The sequence below is a fragment of the Neopelma chrysocephalum genome, unplaced genomic scaffold (genome assembly GCF_003984885.1).
Source record: "Neopelma chrysocephalum unplaced genomic scaffold, ASM398488v2 Primary Assembly neopelma1_80b, whole genome shotgun sequence".
NCBI lineage: Eukaryota > Metazoa > Chordata > Aves > Passeriformes > Pipridae > Neopelma > Neopelma chrysocephalum.
The window spans coordinates 6808382-6824199 of record NW_020897742.1 but is presented as its reverse complement, the minus strand read 5'-3'; the positions used below and the strand labels follow the sequence as shown (position 1 = coordinate 6824199).

General features: G+C 36.9%; 1 protein-coding gene across 5 annotated transcripts in view; it reads left to right on the top strand.

The window, feature by feature from the left end:
• The window catches only part of ASAP2 (ArfGAP with SH3 domain, ankyrin repeat and PH domain 2), an 81926-nt gene that overhangs the window by 33380 nt on the left and 32728 nt on the right, over positions 1–15818 (top strand). For all 5 annotated transcript variants that reach the window (XR_003535375.1, XM_027690322.1, XM_027690321.1 and 2 more), the window contains exons 4-9: positions 1130–1204; positions 2799–2848; positions 11644–11773; positions 13277–13362; positions 14729–14804; positions 15271–15357. Coding sequence is in view for 4 of the 5 variants with exons in the window: in XM_027690322.1 (XP_027546123.1) it covers positions 1130–1204; positions 2799–2848; positions 11644–11773; positions 13277–13362; positions 14729–14804; positions 15271–15357 (504 nt within the window). In the remaining variant the exon portion in view is untranslated. The remainder of the gene's footprint in view (positions 1–1129; positions 1205–2798; positions 2849–11643; positions 11774–13276; positions 13363–14728; positions 14805–15270; positions 15358–15818) is intronic.

Genomic DNA, 15818 nt, shown 5'->3' with positions numbered 1-15818 from the left:
GAAATACAAGCATTTATTGCTACATGATGCAAAGTTCTTTCTGTAATTTGAACATATGAAATGCGTCTTCATATATGGATTTCAGTGCTTCTTGAAAAATAATCGCATTTTAAAAGAACAGCTTAAATGCTAAAAAAAGAAACTCATCAAAGGACAACCTTCACCAAACTGCTGCAAAAGTTATTCTGATTTTTTGTCCCATCATATTGTTCTAAAGTAGTATAGGCTTTGCTTTTCTGAGCAATCCATTTGAATTGTTATGGTTTAAACTCTCTGACTAGACATTATGGTCCATACCTTGAATGTTTCCCCTGAATCATAAAGAAGTGGACATGCAGTCTTTCTTTTCCTGGCTGTTTTATTCCTACAGTCTTTCTTCACTCTTTTTCCTTATGAAAATATTATCATACAGATACTTACTTAAAACCATGATTATTTTACTGTCTTCATTTATGTCTTCATTTGAAATTATTTTTGTCTCCTTGAAGTACTTGTTTTCTCTTGAATTATACTGAACTTACATCCTGAAGACCTCATAAAATCCTTATTTCAAAGTTCATATGAGATAAATAAGGCAGATGTATTACTTTTTAGAAACACATGGAAAATATTGGAATAGTGGCTTTTTTACAGGCTGGCATTCTTTGTCGTTATAACTTCTGTCAGAATAAAATGCCGTGTATTGGGAGAGTAGCAGGTACATTTTATGGAATAGGTCTGAAGAGACTGGAAAATAAATAAGGTTAATTTAAAATACGTTCATGAACTTAAAATTATTAGTGCTGGAAAATGGTATGATTGTTTTCACATAATTTAAACAGTGAAATCAGGCAATGTAAAAATTAGTGGTCTTATTTTGCAGTCACTGTTGGATGAGATATTTATAATCAGCAGTAATTCTGGAAGTTTCCTGCTGGCTTGGGTTATAGTGTTTCCACAGTAAGTTTAATTAACTCATGTTGCTTCCATCTTTGATTACTGGCTGTGCTGATAAACATCTTTATATGGCAGGGATAGGAAAATAATATGTAAGATTTCCTTGTGAAATTTTCTGAAATGTGTGTATTAAGACAGTTTATGTTGTGTGTCTAAATGTATTAAATGATTTGGTGTAATTTTCTTGTTACAGATTCAGAATATGAACAACATAATCACTTTTCCATTGGACAGTTTGCTGAAGGGAGATCTGAAAGGAGTAAAAGGGGTATGTTGATCTTCCTGTTTATATGTAAGATTATTGTTGGTGCAATGGATACATTTAGCTAGTGTCTTAATCTTATGTGATGGAAGGCATGGGATATTAAAGTAACCTATTAGCTTAATAAACAAGACTTTGGGGTTTTTGTTTAGGATTTGTGTGTATGTATGTGAATTGAGTCATCCTTTCAGTTTGTGGTTTTGCCTACCACATGTTCTTGGCTATGTACACAAAGCAATATTTGAGAAGCTTTAAAAACAGGCCTGAGATACAGAAGATAAGCAGAGAAAGAGGTGTAAGATTTAGAAGCTTAGTTGAGGAGTGGGTAGTACTATATTTAAAAGGATTATTAGTAGTATGTTTATTTAGCATTCTAAACTTACCTGTAACTATATGGATTTTTAAGAAAGACACATTAGACTGTATAAGCATAGGATTTTTCTTAATGAAGCTGAAATCTGTTTGTGCCTCGAGGATATTTCCTATTTGAAATAACAACAACTTAGGACTCAAATGATGATGTGTTTGTAATAAATTTCAGAACCTATAGCCAACAAACTTATTTGGCTTATGCTTTGTTTACTAGTGAGCAAACAGGAAGCGACTGGCAGCTATTGTTCTAGGACATTGAAGGAAGGAGAAAAATATGTACATGAACTAAAAATGTTTCTGTAGATTACTGGAGGATAAATAGATTATTTAGTAAGATAAGCTTGTTATCTTTGTATTGTTTGCTTACCACATTTTACTCCTCTTGTTCTTTGCTTTTTCTATGTCAGAATAAATACATCTATTACAATACAGTGTTGCCCCACTGACTTGAGAATGTAATGAAATACTGCTTTAGTTGTTTTAATAATTGTCAAATAACTAGCTGACATGTAAGAATTAGTTCCTAATCTGTAATTGCAAAGTTTTTCCAGTGTCTGACAGTTAATGGTATTTTTTTTGTAGTTGTCTGATCTCTTGAACTTCAGCAGAATTTCAGCTGTTCCATTTTTAGACATCAGCGAAATAACTTTACAACTTGTTAAGATCATTTTATGCAAATTACCTTCTCCAGAGGGAAGAAAATTAAGGAATTTGGAACATAAGTAATTTAAAATTCTCATGGAATTAGTTATGTTGAGCCATATGGCCTGTACTGGTCCCATTAAGTGAATGGGAAGTTGATTTCTTGAACTTGAGTGGGATGAATCAAGTCCTTAGCCAAGACTATGCTGCAGCCTCGGGATAGGTGCTTCTTTCCAGTAGAGCTAGAGATTGATGAGAAAATAGCTGCTTTGATTAATTGCATAATATGTTCTTGGGATACCATGTTTTACCTTTTAAGGAGTAAAATGGAGCTGTAAAAACCATAGCAAAAAACATCCTAGAGATGTGTTTAAAAATATGAATGTATTAATGCTCTTTACAAGATTGTTTTCCTATGTGCAAGATTGCTTTTGCACAACCCTTAGGTGAACCATTCAAGAAGGAGTGAAGTCCCTTATTCTAGTAGGCACTGCAAGTGGCCAAGGTGTGTGTTCGTTGTTAGAGCCACAAATTTTTCATTTAAAAAGCTGGCTGTATTTTTTTCTTTTTTTTTTTTTTTTGACAGGACCTGAAAAAACCCTTTGATAAGGCTTGGAAGGACTATGAAACGAAAGTGTATGTATCTTTTAAACTTTTATTTAAAAGGGAAGTGTAACTGAAATCTGTAAAGGTCATTATTTAATGCCAAGGTTGGATGCTCTCAGCAGGTGTTTCGTGTACCAGAAGTGGATGTACACCTATCTGAGGCTTGTAAGTTGTGTCTCATGTCATGTGTCTAGCCCAACTTATCATAAGCCACTTGTTTGAAGGTACCTGATACACTGTATAAACAGCTATAAAATAAGTTTATAAATAACTGAATTGAGTCAATAAAGCTCAACACCTAATATCAAACACAATTGATTCTGGTACCTTGTAAATCTTAAGTGGTTCAGTGCCCTACATCAGGAACAGTTGTTTCCTGAGTTGGCTGGGTCAACTGTGTCAGCACAGCTGATGGTCTCTGAAGTAGAATTTTGTAGTGAGTTTTATTCTGCATTACAGTTTTACCTGGATTGTGACTATCAGTTGAGTTTTTGTGTCACAGTATCTTTATTCTGAAATAATGCTGCATGTATCAGGCCTTTTCTGATGATACAGGTTGAGAAGAATCACATCTGATGACACTGTTTAACATAAATAGCTTGCAGATCCAGAACCAACTGGATTGGCTGAGTATCTGGCACCATTTATATTTTTTTTTCAGTTGCACGAAGTTATAATGATCCTCTGGTGCCCACTGAGTTAGTCCATCTGAAGTCTTCAAAAATTATTCCCGCCTAGCTGTAGCTGGATTTTATAACAAGACATTTTGAAACACTGAAATAAACCTCCAATCTGACCGTTGGAATCCTTGGAAGATTGTGATGGCTCCAGTGTTTCATGTTCTTGGTACCAGTGAACAATCTCATTTGGTGCCATACGAGTTATTGACTGTTGAAGTAATTAATATTTGTAATCATTGTCCATGGCAGTAGTTGGTCTCTGAGGACAGGCCATAAAGAATAGTCCTGCAATGTAGTCTGCTATTGTCTACCAGTACTTGGTTGCTGGATCTGAAAGCTTGTTTACTTGTGTATAACTATTATAGTGACATCCCACCAAGTTTATGTACAGAATTTAAAATAAATTTGCATGCTGCTGGGACATACACCAAGGACCCTGTTACTACCGGACCTGTCATCTCTGGTGCTTTTAGGATTTCTGATATAATATTCACTAGGGTGTGTTGAAGTGATGTAAAGATCTGTACTTGATCCACAGTTTGCTCAGAGCTGGTAGCCTGTTTCAGAATCAGGTACTCCAGAAATATTTTCAGTTGATATTTAATTTAATCAAGTACTTGAAAAGTAAAAAAATCCTCTTAGAAAATGTATATTTAGAATCTGTATATTTGGGGGTTCTCATTTTAGGTTATGAACATGTTGGAATGTTGCTGCATATGCTGTGTCATTCAGGACCTAAAAATGTGATATTGTGTTTTCTGTCTGTGAGATTGAATCCACTGCTGCTTGTATGATGAGATTTTTTTTATTTTAACCAACAACTCTCTAGAAAGCCTGATTTATGACTTTGCTTTCAAGTAAAAGACACTTGTGTTTTGATCTGAAACAAGTTTCTTTTTCCACTGTAAGGAAATACTTCTTTTCAAGTTACTTCTGTAGTTTCTGCAAAATCTTAACAAACGAAGCAGACCTCCTTGACAATGCTCGTTTCTAAGGCATTTACATGTCATTCTACATGCAAAAACTCAAGGTAGCACATGTTAATCAGGAAATTCTTTCAGATCCATGAACCATTTCTTTTGATATGTCTGAGTGGTGGGCTGGTACAATTGCTGAGTGGTCTATTTTATTTTTTTTAAGTGGTTAGATGAAAGCTCCACATCAATATTGCAGAGTTTAAAGCTGCTAGTCCAGCCTGTTGGACTCCTTGACTTTGATGAAGACCAAAGAGTTGTCTGCTTGAGGCTTGGGATAGGGAGCCTGGGAATTCTGTGTTCAAGAAAATTCTTTAAAACAGTGGGCAGCTTTTTTTGCCTTTTTTTGTGTCTGGGGTTGTTTTACAACAGCAGAAATTACTTAAGGTTGGCAGTCAGGGAATACTGTTTTTCACTGCAAGCTGTGTTGCTTGTGCCAAGGAGCAGACCAATTTTCCACAGTTTTGTTGAGTTAAATTCAGTAGGATTGTGCGATTTGTCAGACCTCTTGTGCATAAGATCAGTTCTCAGATAAGCTGAGATGTTACCAGCTGTCATTATTGAGCACTGGTCTTTACAAGTCAGAGATGGGAAGTTTAATGATGTGATTTTTGAAACTAGGATGAGAATATTAATTTGACCTTGTTCAGGTCAACTTTTATCTCATACTAAATTTTGGACATAGGAGTACAATGAGGTTTCTCTGGATTACTATTATATATGCTGCTGAGGTTTCTTGAGAATCTAACTGTTTTCCTTCTGTGGCTGTTCCAAGTGGATCTGAACTTCCTTACAACTGTGCATTTTGGTCATCTGTAGCAGTAGGTGGATGCAGACTTACTTTAAGAATTCTTTAATGCAGATTTTTATGGTTTTTTTGTTGTATTTTGGTGGTCTGTGTTTTAACAAAAAGGACAAAAGGACTGGTAGAGGTAACCTCAGTCTCACCTACAGCTTGGGTTGCCAGAGCAGAATGGTGGATGTAGTTGCTGATAGCCAGAGGTTTGTTCAGCCTTCTTCAGTCTGTTACTTTAGATGACTCTTTGTTTGGATTGTGCCAAAAATCAATCCTAGATTTGTTCTTAGCTAGCTGTCTTTTCCAGTGATTCTTCTTCAAATATGTGAATAACTCTTTATTCTTTTTTTTTCTTTATTCCTCTCTCTTTTCCTGTTGGGTTAACAAACCATTCAAGGCTGCTAGGCTGCTCTTTTTCTGCACATCCCTCTGTATCATATGCTTAACATCATATCATTCGTCTGCGTTTCCTACTCACAAGTACAGACCTGTGAAGCTATGTGCCAGATAGCAATTTTTGTAGTATTTTTGTAGTCTGTGGGGAAGTGACAGTCTCCATCCTGATTGCTGTCTTTATAAAGAAGAATTAGAGCTTATTTGTCACACTGGCTCATCTCACTTACTTGCATCTCTGTGATGGCCTCTCAAGTGCAAATACACTCAAGTGTGACCTATTTGAAAAGAAACAAATTTAATTAAAAAATGGCATCTGTTTTGCTTCATCCCCATAATGACTTCTAAGCTGCTACTTCAAGCTCGGTATATAATTAAGTGTACTTAAAATTACTATGTATTTAATTCTTGTTTGGGAGAGGGATGTTAAGATCCATTCTTATGCTCTTGGATCACCATTCATCATTGTTGATTATTATGCAATAATAATCTTCTTTACCCTGTAGCCACCTAACTTCTCAGACTGTTTTTCTGAGGATCACATTAGCTGAAGTAACTGAGGAAGGCTGGATCCATTTTTCGCTATTCCCTGGGGCTGCTCTTGAATAAGGGAGTATGAGAAGCAAGTAACCTATAGCTTCATGTAAGCCTACCTCAGGCAAAAACCGGGACTATCCTTAGGTAACATTCATGAATTATTCATCTTTTCTCACCATCAGTCATTAACATGATTCAGTTGGAGCCATAAAGATTTTATAATGTTTTTAAAGCTTTAAAGCAGTGCATTTCTCTTGGGACCTCAGTTACAGCCATTGTTTCCCACACAAGAGCTGGGAGATGCTGCCGGCCACAACAGCAGCACAGTGGGACTGGGCTGTGTCCCTTGGGGAGAGTTGTTGCAGAATGGGCTCTTCTTGCTACGAGGTGGTTGCTGTCCCACATGTACTGAAACACTAATGGCAGACGTGCCAGGGGAGCGTACGGGAAAGGAGTACACATGTCATAAAAACTGCTCATTCTCCCAGCAGACAGATCAGATTCAGGAAGGCGCTGAGCCAGATTTCACCCATGTGCTTCGGTTTAATCAGTCCTGCTGGGGTAGATTCTGAGGTAAAGATTTTGTATCAATTTTGCACAGGAAATCGAAGCAGAAACTTACTGAAGGATACTATCTACTAATTTTTTAGCTGAATGTGTCTGTATTCCAGACACAAACCTGACTTTCCTGAAAAGAAAGAAATGTTATTTTTTTAAAATAAATGTCTATGTTGGGGCCTGTAAATATATATTACCTTCAGAAGTCCTCTTTAATAGGCGTTGTGCTAATGCTGTGAAATGTAAAGGTTTAATGAAAACTAATAAGCTATTCCTGGGAAGGCTGGCTGCCTCTCCTCCTTTGCCATTCTCCTTTTAAAAACTGGGCATGAGGTCTCTTGTGCACAACTGCCTGAAGAGAACAAGTTGTTTAAATGTGCTTATAGCATTATAAGATGAAGGCAGTAGCATTACATTACTGTGAAGAAATGCAAGTGTTCGTATCTAGATATAACTCTGTTGTTAGTGGTTTGTTTCTGACTCATTTGAAGTCAATGGAAAAATGGGCAAAGTCTAAATACAGTCTTCTGTAAAGATGTCTGTACAGGTACTTGTTTAAGTGATGATATTTCCAGTTTGGTAAACTCATGTTTTAAACAATATTAAAAAAAAGCTTTTATCAAATTACTTCTTCAGAGCTCTAACTTGACTCAATAGATCATTGATATTCATAGATGGTAGATATTTCTGTCACATTTCCTTTTAAAGCAACTGCATAAGACAAAATGGAGGTCACAGCTTGAAAATAATGACATAGAATGAAAATGCTAAGCAAGGTAGCTTTAATATAGAATCACAGAATAGAATAATACAGTCATTTAAGTTGGGAAATACTTTAAGATCATCAAGTTCAGCCATAAACCTAACACTGCTAAGTCGACCACTAAACCATGTTCCTAAGTGCTGTATCTACACATCTCTAAATACCTCCCAGGATGGTGACTCAAGCACTCCCCTGGGCAGCCTGTTCCAATGCTTGACAACCCTTTCTGGGAGAAATTTTTTCTAATATCCAATCTAAACCTCCCCTGGCTCAACTTGAGGCTGTTGGCTCTTGTTCTATTGCTTGTTACCTGGGAGAAGAGACTGACCTCCACCTCATTACAACCTCCTTTTGAGTAGTTCTAGAAAGTGCTAAAGTCTCCCCTGAGCCTCCTTTTCTCCAGGCTAAACAATCCCAGGTCCCTCAGCTATTCCTCATCAGACCTGTGCTCCAGACCCTTCACCAGCTCCATTGCCCTTCTCTGGACATGCTCCAGCATCTCAGTGTCTGTCTTGTAATGAGGGGCCCAGAGCTGAGCCCAGTACTTGAGGTGGGCCTTCACCAGTTCTGAGTACAGGGGGACAACCACTGCCCTAGCCCTGCTGGCCACGCTATTACTGATACAGGCCAGGATACCATTGGCCTTCTTGGCCACCTGGGCACACTGCTGGCTCATGTTCAGCTGGGTTCAACTAGCACCCCCATGTGTCCTTTTCCAATGAGCAGCTTTCCAACCGGTCTTTCCCCAGCCTGTAATGCTACCTGGGGTTATTGTGACCCAAGTGCAGGACTCAGCCCTTTGCCTTATTGAATTTGATACCATTGGCCTCGGCCCATCAATCCAGGCTGTCCAGATCCCTTTGCAGAGCCTTCCTACCCTCCAGCAGACCCACACTCCCACCCAACTTAGTGTTCTCTGAAAACTTAGTGAGAATGAACTCAATCCCCTTGTCCAGATGACTGAGTAAAGATATTAAATGGGGCTGGCCCCAGTACTGAGCCCTGGGGAACACCACTAGTGGCCAGGCATCAGCTGGAGCAGCTCCATTCACCACCACTCCTTGGGCCCAGCCATCCAGCCAGTTTTTCTAAACAGTGAACAGTGTACCCATCCAAGCAATGAGCAGGCAGTTTCTCCAGAATGCTGTGGGAAATGGTGTCAAAATCTTTACTGAAGTCCAGGTAAACCACATCCATGTTATACTGTTTCAGCCTGAGATTTCGTATTAATTATTTTTATTTTGAAGGAGATTACCTGAAAATTAAATGGAAGAGTCTTTGGATGAATCTGAAGATGTTATGGATGAAATGCTGGAAAGATTTGAGCACATTTTGCTCTTTATGCCCTCTTCTCTCCCATCTTTCAGAGCAGGATGAGTGAAAGGGAAAAGCTTTCCCACATCTCCAAAAGGAAAAGATGGCTTCTCCATTGAGGACTTGAGAGATAGGAGAGACATGCTTTACTGTCAGCATTGACAGGCAGTAGGATAAAATAAAATGGAGGCTCTTTCACCAAAAGGCTGGAGTGCCAGAGCCTGGAGAGTCAGGCTGAAAAGGAAGACTAAACAAAGAAAGGATATTTGAAATTAAAATGTCTAATATTATTTTGTCAAACAAAGTAGCCTTCGGAAGCACTCCATTTTTCAGAGTGCTCCCAATTCAAATGTGTTCCTTCCAGGTGCTGTTCCCAGTCTCTGCACCTTCTCATGTACGTACCCAGACTCAGCCTGGCTTACTGCTGTAGGGAGAAGGAGAGGAAGAGCAAGAGTTGCTTCCCATCCAGCCAGTTCACTACTACTGCATGTGCACTGGTTGTTTACCCTTATTGACTGGCTGAAAATAAATACCAGTATTTGGTATTTATTTATACCATGATCTGTATGGCAAAATTGACTTATTTGAAATGCAAATTATAATTTATATTGAAAAACAGTTGCTTTTCAATTTAGAGCTGTAAAAATAGTCTTATATTGGAAACTGAATGGGTGAGACCATTCACTTTGTTTGACTTTTCTGTTGTTCTTCATCCTGTGTTTCAGCTTTGCTTGTCTGCTACACACATCTGAACTCACTGTGTATTAGTTATGTGCAGCTGCATTGTAAATGGACTGATGTGTGCTCAGAGTTTAATCTTAGTCAGCAAAGTCTATGTGATACATGTGTTATGTGCTGCATGAGCTTCAAGAACAGCAGCATAACAAAACATTTGCTGCTTTCCTGCTGCTTCTGGAGTATTTTTTAGAGTTTTCACAATTTTCTTATTAATTTTGCCTAATTGATCTACCTGGAAAACCCGAATACCCTGCAATATTTGAAATTCCACAGTGTTATGTCACTGAACTGTCTTTGACAGTTCTGACAACAGGATTTGGTTAATGTCACAATACAGTGATACTTGAAGCTGAATTGATCCTTGCATTTGGATGGGAAACCCAGCCAACCTTTTGCACTCAGAAGATTTGCATGCAACACTGCTGTATGGAATTTCTTTGTTTCCCTAGAAATGTATATGATATAATGTAAACTCCTAGAGTGTGTGCTAGAAGGGAACTGCATGTTTGTCATTTTCTGTTAGTCTTCTTTGCAGTGGTTTATCTTCCTTGCTCAGGTTTGGTTAATTCTTGCGTTTGGACTTTTCTGTGTCTACAAAATGACGTCATTGGCAGTAACTGGGTAACAGTACAGACTTATTTTTCATGAAAACAGAACAGTCTGGAATTGAGGTTTTATTCAGGTGACTGGAGTTTTTCAGAATATTTATTTCAAAGGAGAATAGCTTCTCTCTAAACATGTGCTTCTGGCAAGATGTGATGGGCTGAGGAGGCGTGCAGTGCTGGCTGCTGGAATATTGCACAGGGATGGCTCTGCTGTGCCTGCCAGTGGTGAGAGCACAGCGGGGCTTTTCAAATTGCTGCTTAAAATGTTTCCCAGTGGGTATGTTATGGGGTGGGATTAATGGGATTAATTCCTGTTTTTCCTTGCTGCTCAAGGTGTAATAGGAGGCACCTCCTCATTCTTGAGAAATGTAAGTTCAGAATGCTTTGTTGACCGGAAGTCCTTAGACTATTTAGGACATTTTCCCATAAGCAGTTAGGGTAATGTTAACATCAGGTTAAGAGAGTACTTGAGACGTCATCTTTTTAGAGGGAGAACTGAGAGACACTTGACTACCCAAGAGGAGGTAGGACAGTTGTGTGTGTTATTTGTTCCTCTGATCTCCTTCCTGTATTCCTGTGTAATGCTTCCTCTTGTTCACAAGCAGTATAGCATTTCCTCAGGAAGCTTTTTTTGAATTTTCAGATTCTAAACAGTATGAGTGGCAAACTAATACTCTTTCTCCAAAAAGCAAACACCCTCATGTATTTTCTTATTATCTTTTTTTTCCATATCAGACTTGTCTGACTGGGTTGTCTTATTATGCTACTGCCTTTAGGAACAATACGGAGAATAGCTGTAACAAATGCACAAGTGTGTTTACGGGAGTATGGCAGGCACTGGTTATCCATGTATATTCTACAGGAGAACCTGTTTTATTCAGAGCTCTTGGAAAATGTTCATGGAAACTTTTAGGGAATTAGGACAGCTGGTCTAGCAGACTTTGAAGTCTGCAACACAGCCGGCTGGCCGGCATTCCCAGTGCCAACTGGCTCAGCAGCAAGTAGAGACAGCAACTGTGATTTTGGCTTAGGAAACCCTGTATATATAGAAGATGACTTGATGACAGGCAAGACTCAATAAATCTGGTGACATAATTGAACTCTGTTAACCAGTGTTTGCTCTGTTGGGATTAAACAACACCCTGTGTTATCAATTAAAACTCATTATTTTTTTCTGTATTTCCTTTCTTCAGAGCAAGAATTTAATATCTTCTCATTTAGTGTCTTCCTTTGGAATATCTGTCAGAACATTATTTTAACAGATCATCGAATTAGATTTCAGCTACTGTATGTCATTGTCGATCTTTAGTCATTGTCAAATTTCAAATGAAATGTCATCTGGAAGTAACTCGTATGCAAAGCTACGGGAGTTTGGCTCTGCATCTGTCAGGAGACTTTGTGAATAATCAGATTTCCTAAGAGGCTGTGGATTTCTCACTTCATTGACTGATTCTTTTTGCCTTATAGTACGAAAATAGAGAAGGAGAAAAAAGAGCACGCTAAGCTACATGGGATGATCCGTACAGAAATAAGTGGAGCTGAAATTGCAGAAGAGATGGAGAAAGAAAGAAGGTTCTTCCAGTTACAAATGTGTGAGGTAAGATGCAACGTGAAATTCGTATTGTTCTGCTGCTGTTTTTAGGAAAGATTTGAAAAACGCAATTGTTTAATGGCAGTTGTGACGCTAAAGGGAAATGCCAAGTTATTAGTGGCCTCCATTTGTGAAAACACATTTTTTTTATCATCCAGATGTGCAAACTTTGGAGGGAATTTAGGTATGTTCTAATTTCACTTAACAAGTAAATTAATGCAAAGCTCAATAAAACACTAAGAGATTATAATAAATAAGCCTTTACACTACTAATTCACTGTAAGTTATTTTAAACCCTAGATCATTCTCTGAATTGTTCCCTGTGCTGACAGCTGTTGCATTATTATGAGGAGAGACTCTGGTCTAGCACAGTGCCGGGCTGGTGCAGAGAAAAAGTGCTAAGGATGGAATTCAGTTGTCTTTCAAGATGTTTCAAAATGTTTCTACTTGGAAGTCTTTGTGATTTTGCAGTATGTTAAATCTCATGTGAATATTTTTGGTTCAATTTGTTTAAGGGCACGTCTGGTTCCGTGGTTGGGAATTTAAGTTGCTGTGTTCATTTTTTCTCTGCATTAACTCAAAAATATACCGTGGGTGATTTTACTGTGATGATTATAGCTAATTTGACTCATATGCTAGCATAGCATAACTGCAGTTGTCATGAATGCCACTTCTAGTAACTGCATGCACTCATACTTAATAGAAAAGCTTCACATTCCTATACAGAGTCAGACTAAAGTGTTCAAAATGCATAAAGGGATTTGAGTACCCAATAAACATATGGATGTTGTCAGCTAATTGCCCATCTGTATCCTTCCTAAGAAACAACCAGGAACAGATGCTTCTCTCTTGCTGTGTCACAGTAAAGGCAAAGTTCACGTGAGTCAGTTGTAGTGGTAATGCAGGGTGAAGTCTGTGAAATTGGATCAGGGTACCTTAAATGTGGAATAGCTAAAGTGTATCCTGTATTTCTTCTGATTTTGGAGAAAAAAAGTTTTTAGTTGGTTGCCTCTGAATAGTCATAAAAGGGGACTTTTTGATAATGAAAACTATAAAATCAATAGGTAGATTTTAAAAATTGTTAAAATAATCCCTCACTTTTTTTTTAGTAAACTGGTTTCCTCCTTAAGACATCTGTTTAGCAATGAATTTAACAACTAGTGAGACACATTCTTAGATGTGCTGCTAGGTTTATGAATGGTTTTCTAAATCTACCTCACAAACACTTCCATGCTTTCTTTAACAGAGGCTTTCCCTAGGAGCCATAAAGGATGTTTTAACAATTTGAACAAATCATAATGAAATATCCTCACAGGATATCAAAAATCAGCAGTGACAAAATTCCATTTGTGTGATTTAACCCATGATGCCACTTTTTGATGCATTCTCTTTTAGGTCTTGTAAATCTGTAACTGTTCAAGCTTATTGTAATATAACTGAAAATAAATGTTAAAAAAAACCACTGTAGCAGTAATAATTGATTTCTTTTGTGTATTACTGTTCTAACAGTATCTACTGAAAGTCAATGAAATCAAGATTAAAAAAGGAGTGGACTTGCTTCAGAACTTGATCAAGTACTTTCATGCTCAGTGCAAGTATGTTTTAGTTTTCTTTATATCTAAACAATAACTGGAGCAATGTTTTGTTTTCAACTTCTGACATCGTCATAACGCTTTTCTAGAATTTTCAAAATAAATATTAAGATTCAGCTGTTCTTGCTGATGTCTCTTGACAGATTGCTTTTGTCATAGATGAGTCATTCCTTTTGTTACTATTTTCTGGAACATGTAATGAGGTTGAACTTGTTGGTTGAAAGGAGTGCCAAACAATAATTTGCCATGTTTATAAATTACTCCTGAAACAGAGCTATTCATTTGGTCTATTACTTAGCAGTCCATTAGTTTTGATGGACTTTTTTGAGTGTATCTAGCAATGATCTAAATTAATTCCCTGCTAAAGAAAAATAAATTGCATAAGCAGTGGGTTTAAGCTATATTAAAAGAATCACTCTTTTTCTAGTTAATTGGAGGACCCAGTAATAAAACATATAGTTCTCATTAGAATTATGTACTTTTTTATGATAGTCTTACAAATCAGTAATGTAGCAATGAAGTCACAGCTATAACCTTGAAAGAGCTACTGCCAACCTGTTGAAATCAGTAAGTTTTCTTCTTCAAACACCAGTTTGCATCTATGTATTTTTTTTCCCTATGTTGCTTTTAAAATCAATTTTACTTATGGTATGTCCCTTATCTACTCTGTCCATTTAATAGCAATTCAACAACATAAATGCTGTGCTGTGTTGTTACTTTCATGTCTGCTTCCCAGAATGAAAATATTTTGTGTTGCAAACAATGCAGCAATTTTTAATCAAATATGCATGTAATTGTGGTTTCTTAAAATTTATTTTTAAAATCGGAATTACTGAGTTTTTTAAGAACTGGAATACTGGGCATAGATAATGTTACTCTGCCAATATAAAAATACAGATAATTCAGTAAGATGTAGCATATTCAGTTTACATGTAGACTATAATTAATGCTTGGGAAACAAATGGGGTTTCCTTTAGTAGAAAGATTGCATCAGACGTGAAATTATTTGGCTTCAAGAAGTCATAATTATTTTATATCTACTAGAGCTTTTGCTGTTCTACAAATGAATCTTGCTTGTTCTGGGCCTTCACAAAATGGGATGAGAACCTGTATTTGAGGTGAGAATGAGGAAAATTTATGTGGCAGTGGATTGTGGCAGTTCTGAATCTAATTGGGGATTTTGCATGTTAGAATAAGCTATGATGGAAATAAAGAGGTGGATCAGCCAAAGATGCATTAAAAAAGGAGTTTAATGTTTTGAAGTTTATGGCATGGCATAATAATATGCATGTCTTCCTTTGGCAACTTTTTAAGCAGAAAATACAAAGTAAAGTTTAATAACAGCTTGCTTTTTGCTTTTCTTTTTAAGTTTCTTTCAGGATGGGTTAAAAGCGGTTGAAAGTCTCAAGCCTTCAATTGAGATGCTCTCAACAGATCTTTATACAGTGAGTAACAACCTTTCACATTTGTGTCGGAAATTTAGTTTTTTACAATAGAAGCATGAACATTTTGGTTCAGATTGGCTGACTGTTTTAATAGTCAGCATTTTAAGGTTTTCAGTAGATAGTTGAGAAAAGTCTTGTTCCAATATAGCATTTAGAAACCTTAGCTTTAGTTCAGGACCTCACTGTGTAAAGTGTTAGGAAAACAGCCTTTGCTCTAAAGTGGAAACACAAGGAAGCAAGAATATTGTGAGGCAATATCAGAGTCTTAACCCAGCAATATCCTTGCCATTATCAAGTTGTCTGAAGATATAAAGGAAAAGAAATTGATCACATTATCTTTTCTCTTTGTTTTCATTCTTGATGAACATTTCTTAGAAAAATGAACCAATTAAGCAGAAAATTTGAAAGACCTGGGTTGAAAATAGAAAATAATGTTATTTTTAACCTGTGTTTTTATTCATTCAAGATTAAACAAGCACAAGATGAAGAAAGAAGACAATTAACACAGCTTAGGGATATTTTAAAATCAGCACTCCAAGTTGATCAGAAAGAGGTGAGCATATAAGGTGGTTTAACTTTGTAATACCTATTTTAATTACTTCTAATGTAATATTAGTATTCAAAACAGTTATTTTAACTTTTATCAGCCATCTAATTTCTTTTGTTCATTCATCTTTGTTTTGATGTTGATATTGAAGTTTGTGACAAAAATTTCTAAATTAATGCCCACTAAAAATACGAGACTTACTGAAAAGTAATTTCTTTTTGTATTGCAAATATATTGCAATATTGCAAAATAATTCAGATGGTGCACTGTTGCTCAGACTGAGAATGAAAGAACTTTGGCAGTATCAAGGAGACTCTATTCGTGGAACCTTATCTCACAATACTAATCCAAACTGTGTAAAGATTATGTAAAACTGAACTTCAAATCCCAAACCACCTCTGTCATCTGCAAAAGTAACAATTAAGTTTGCTACTCTGCTGCAAGATGCCAGGGTTCAAATGTGCAAG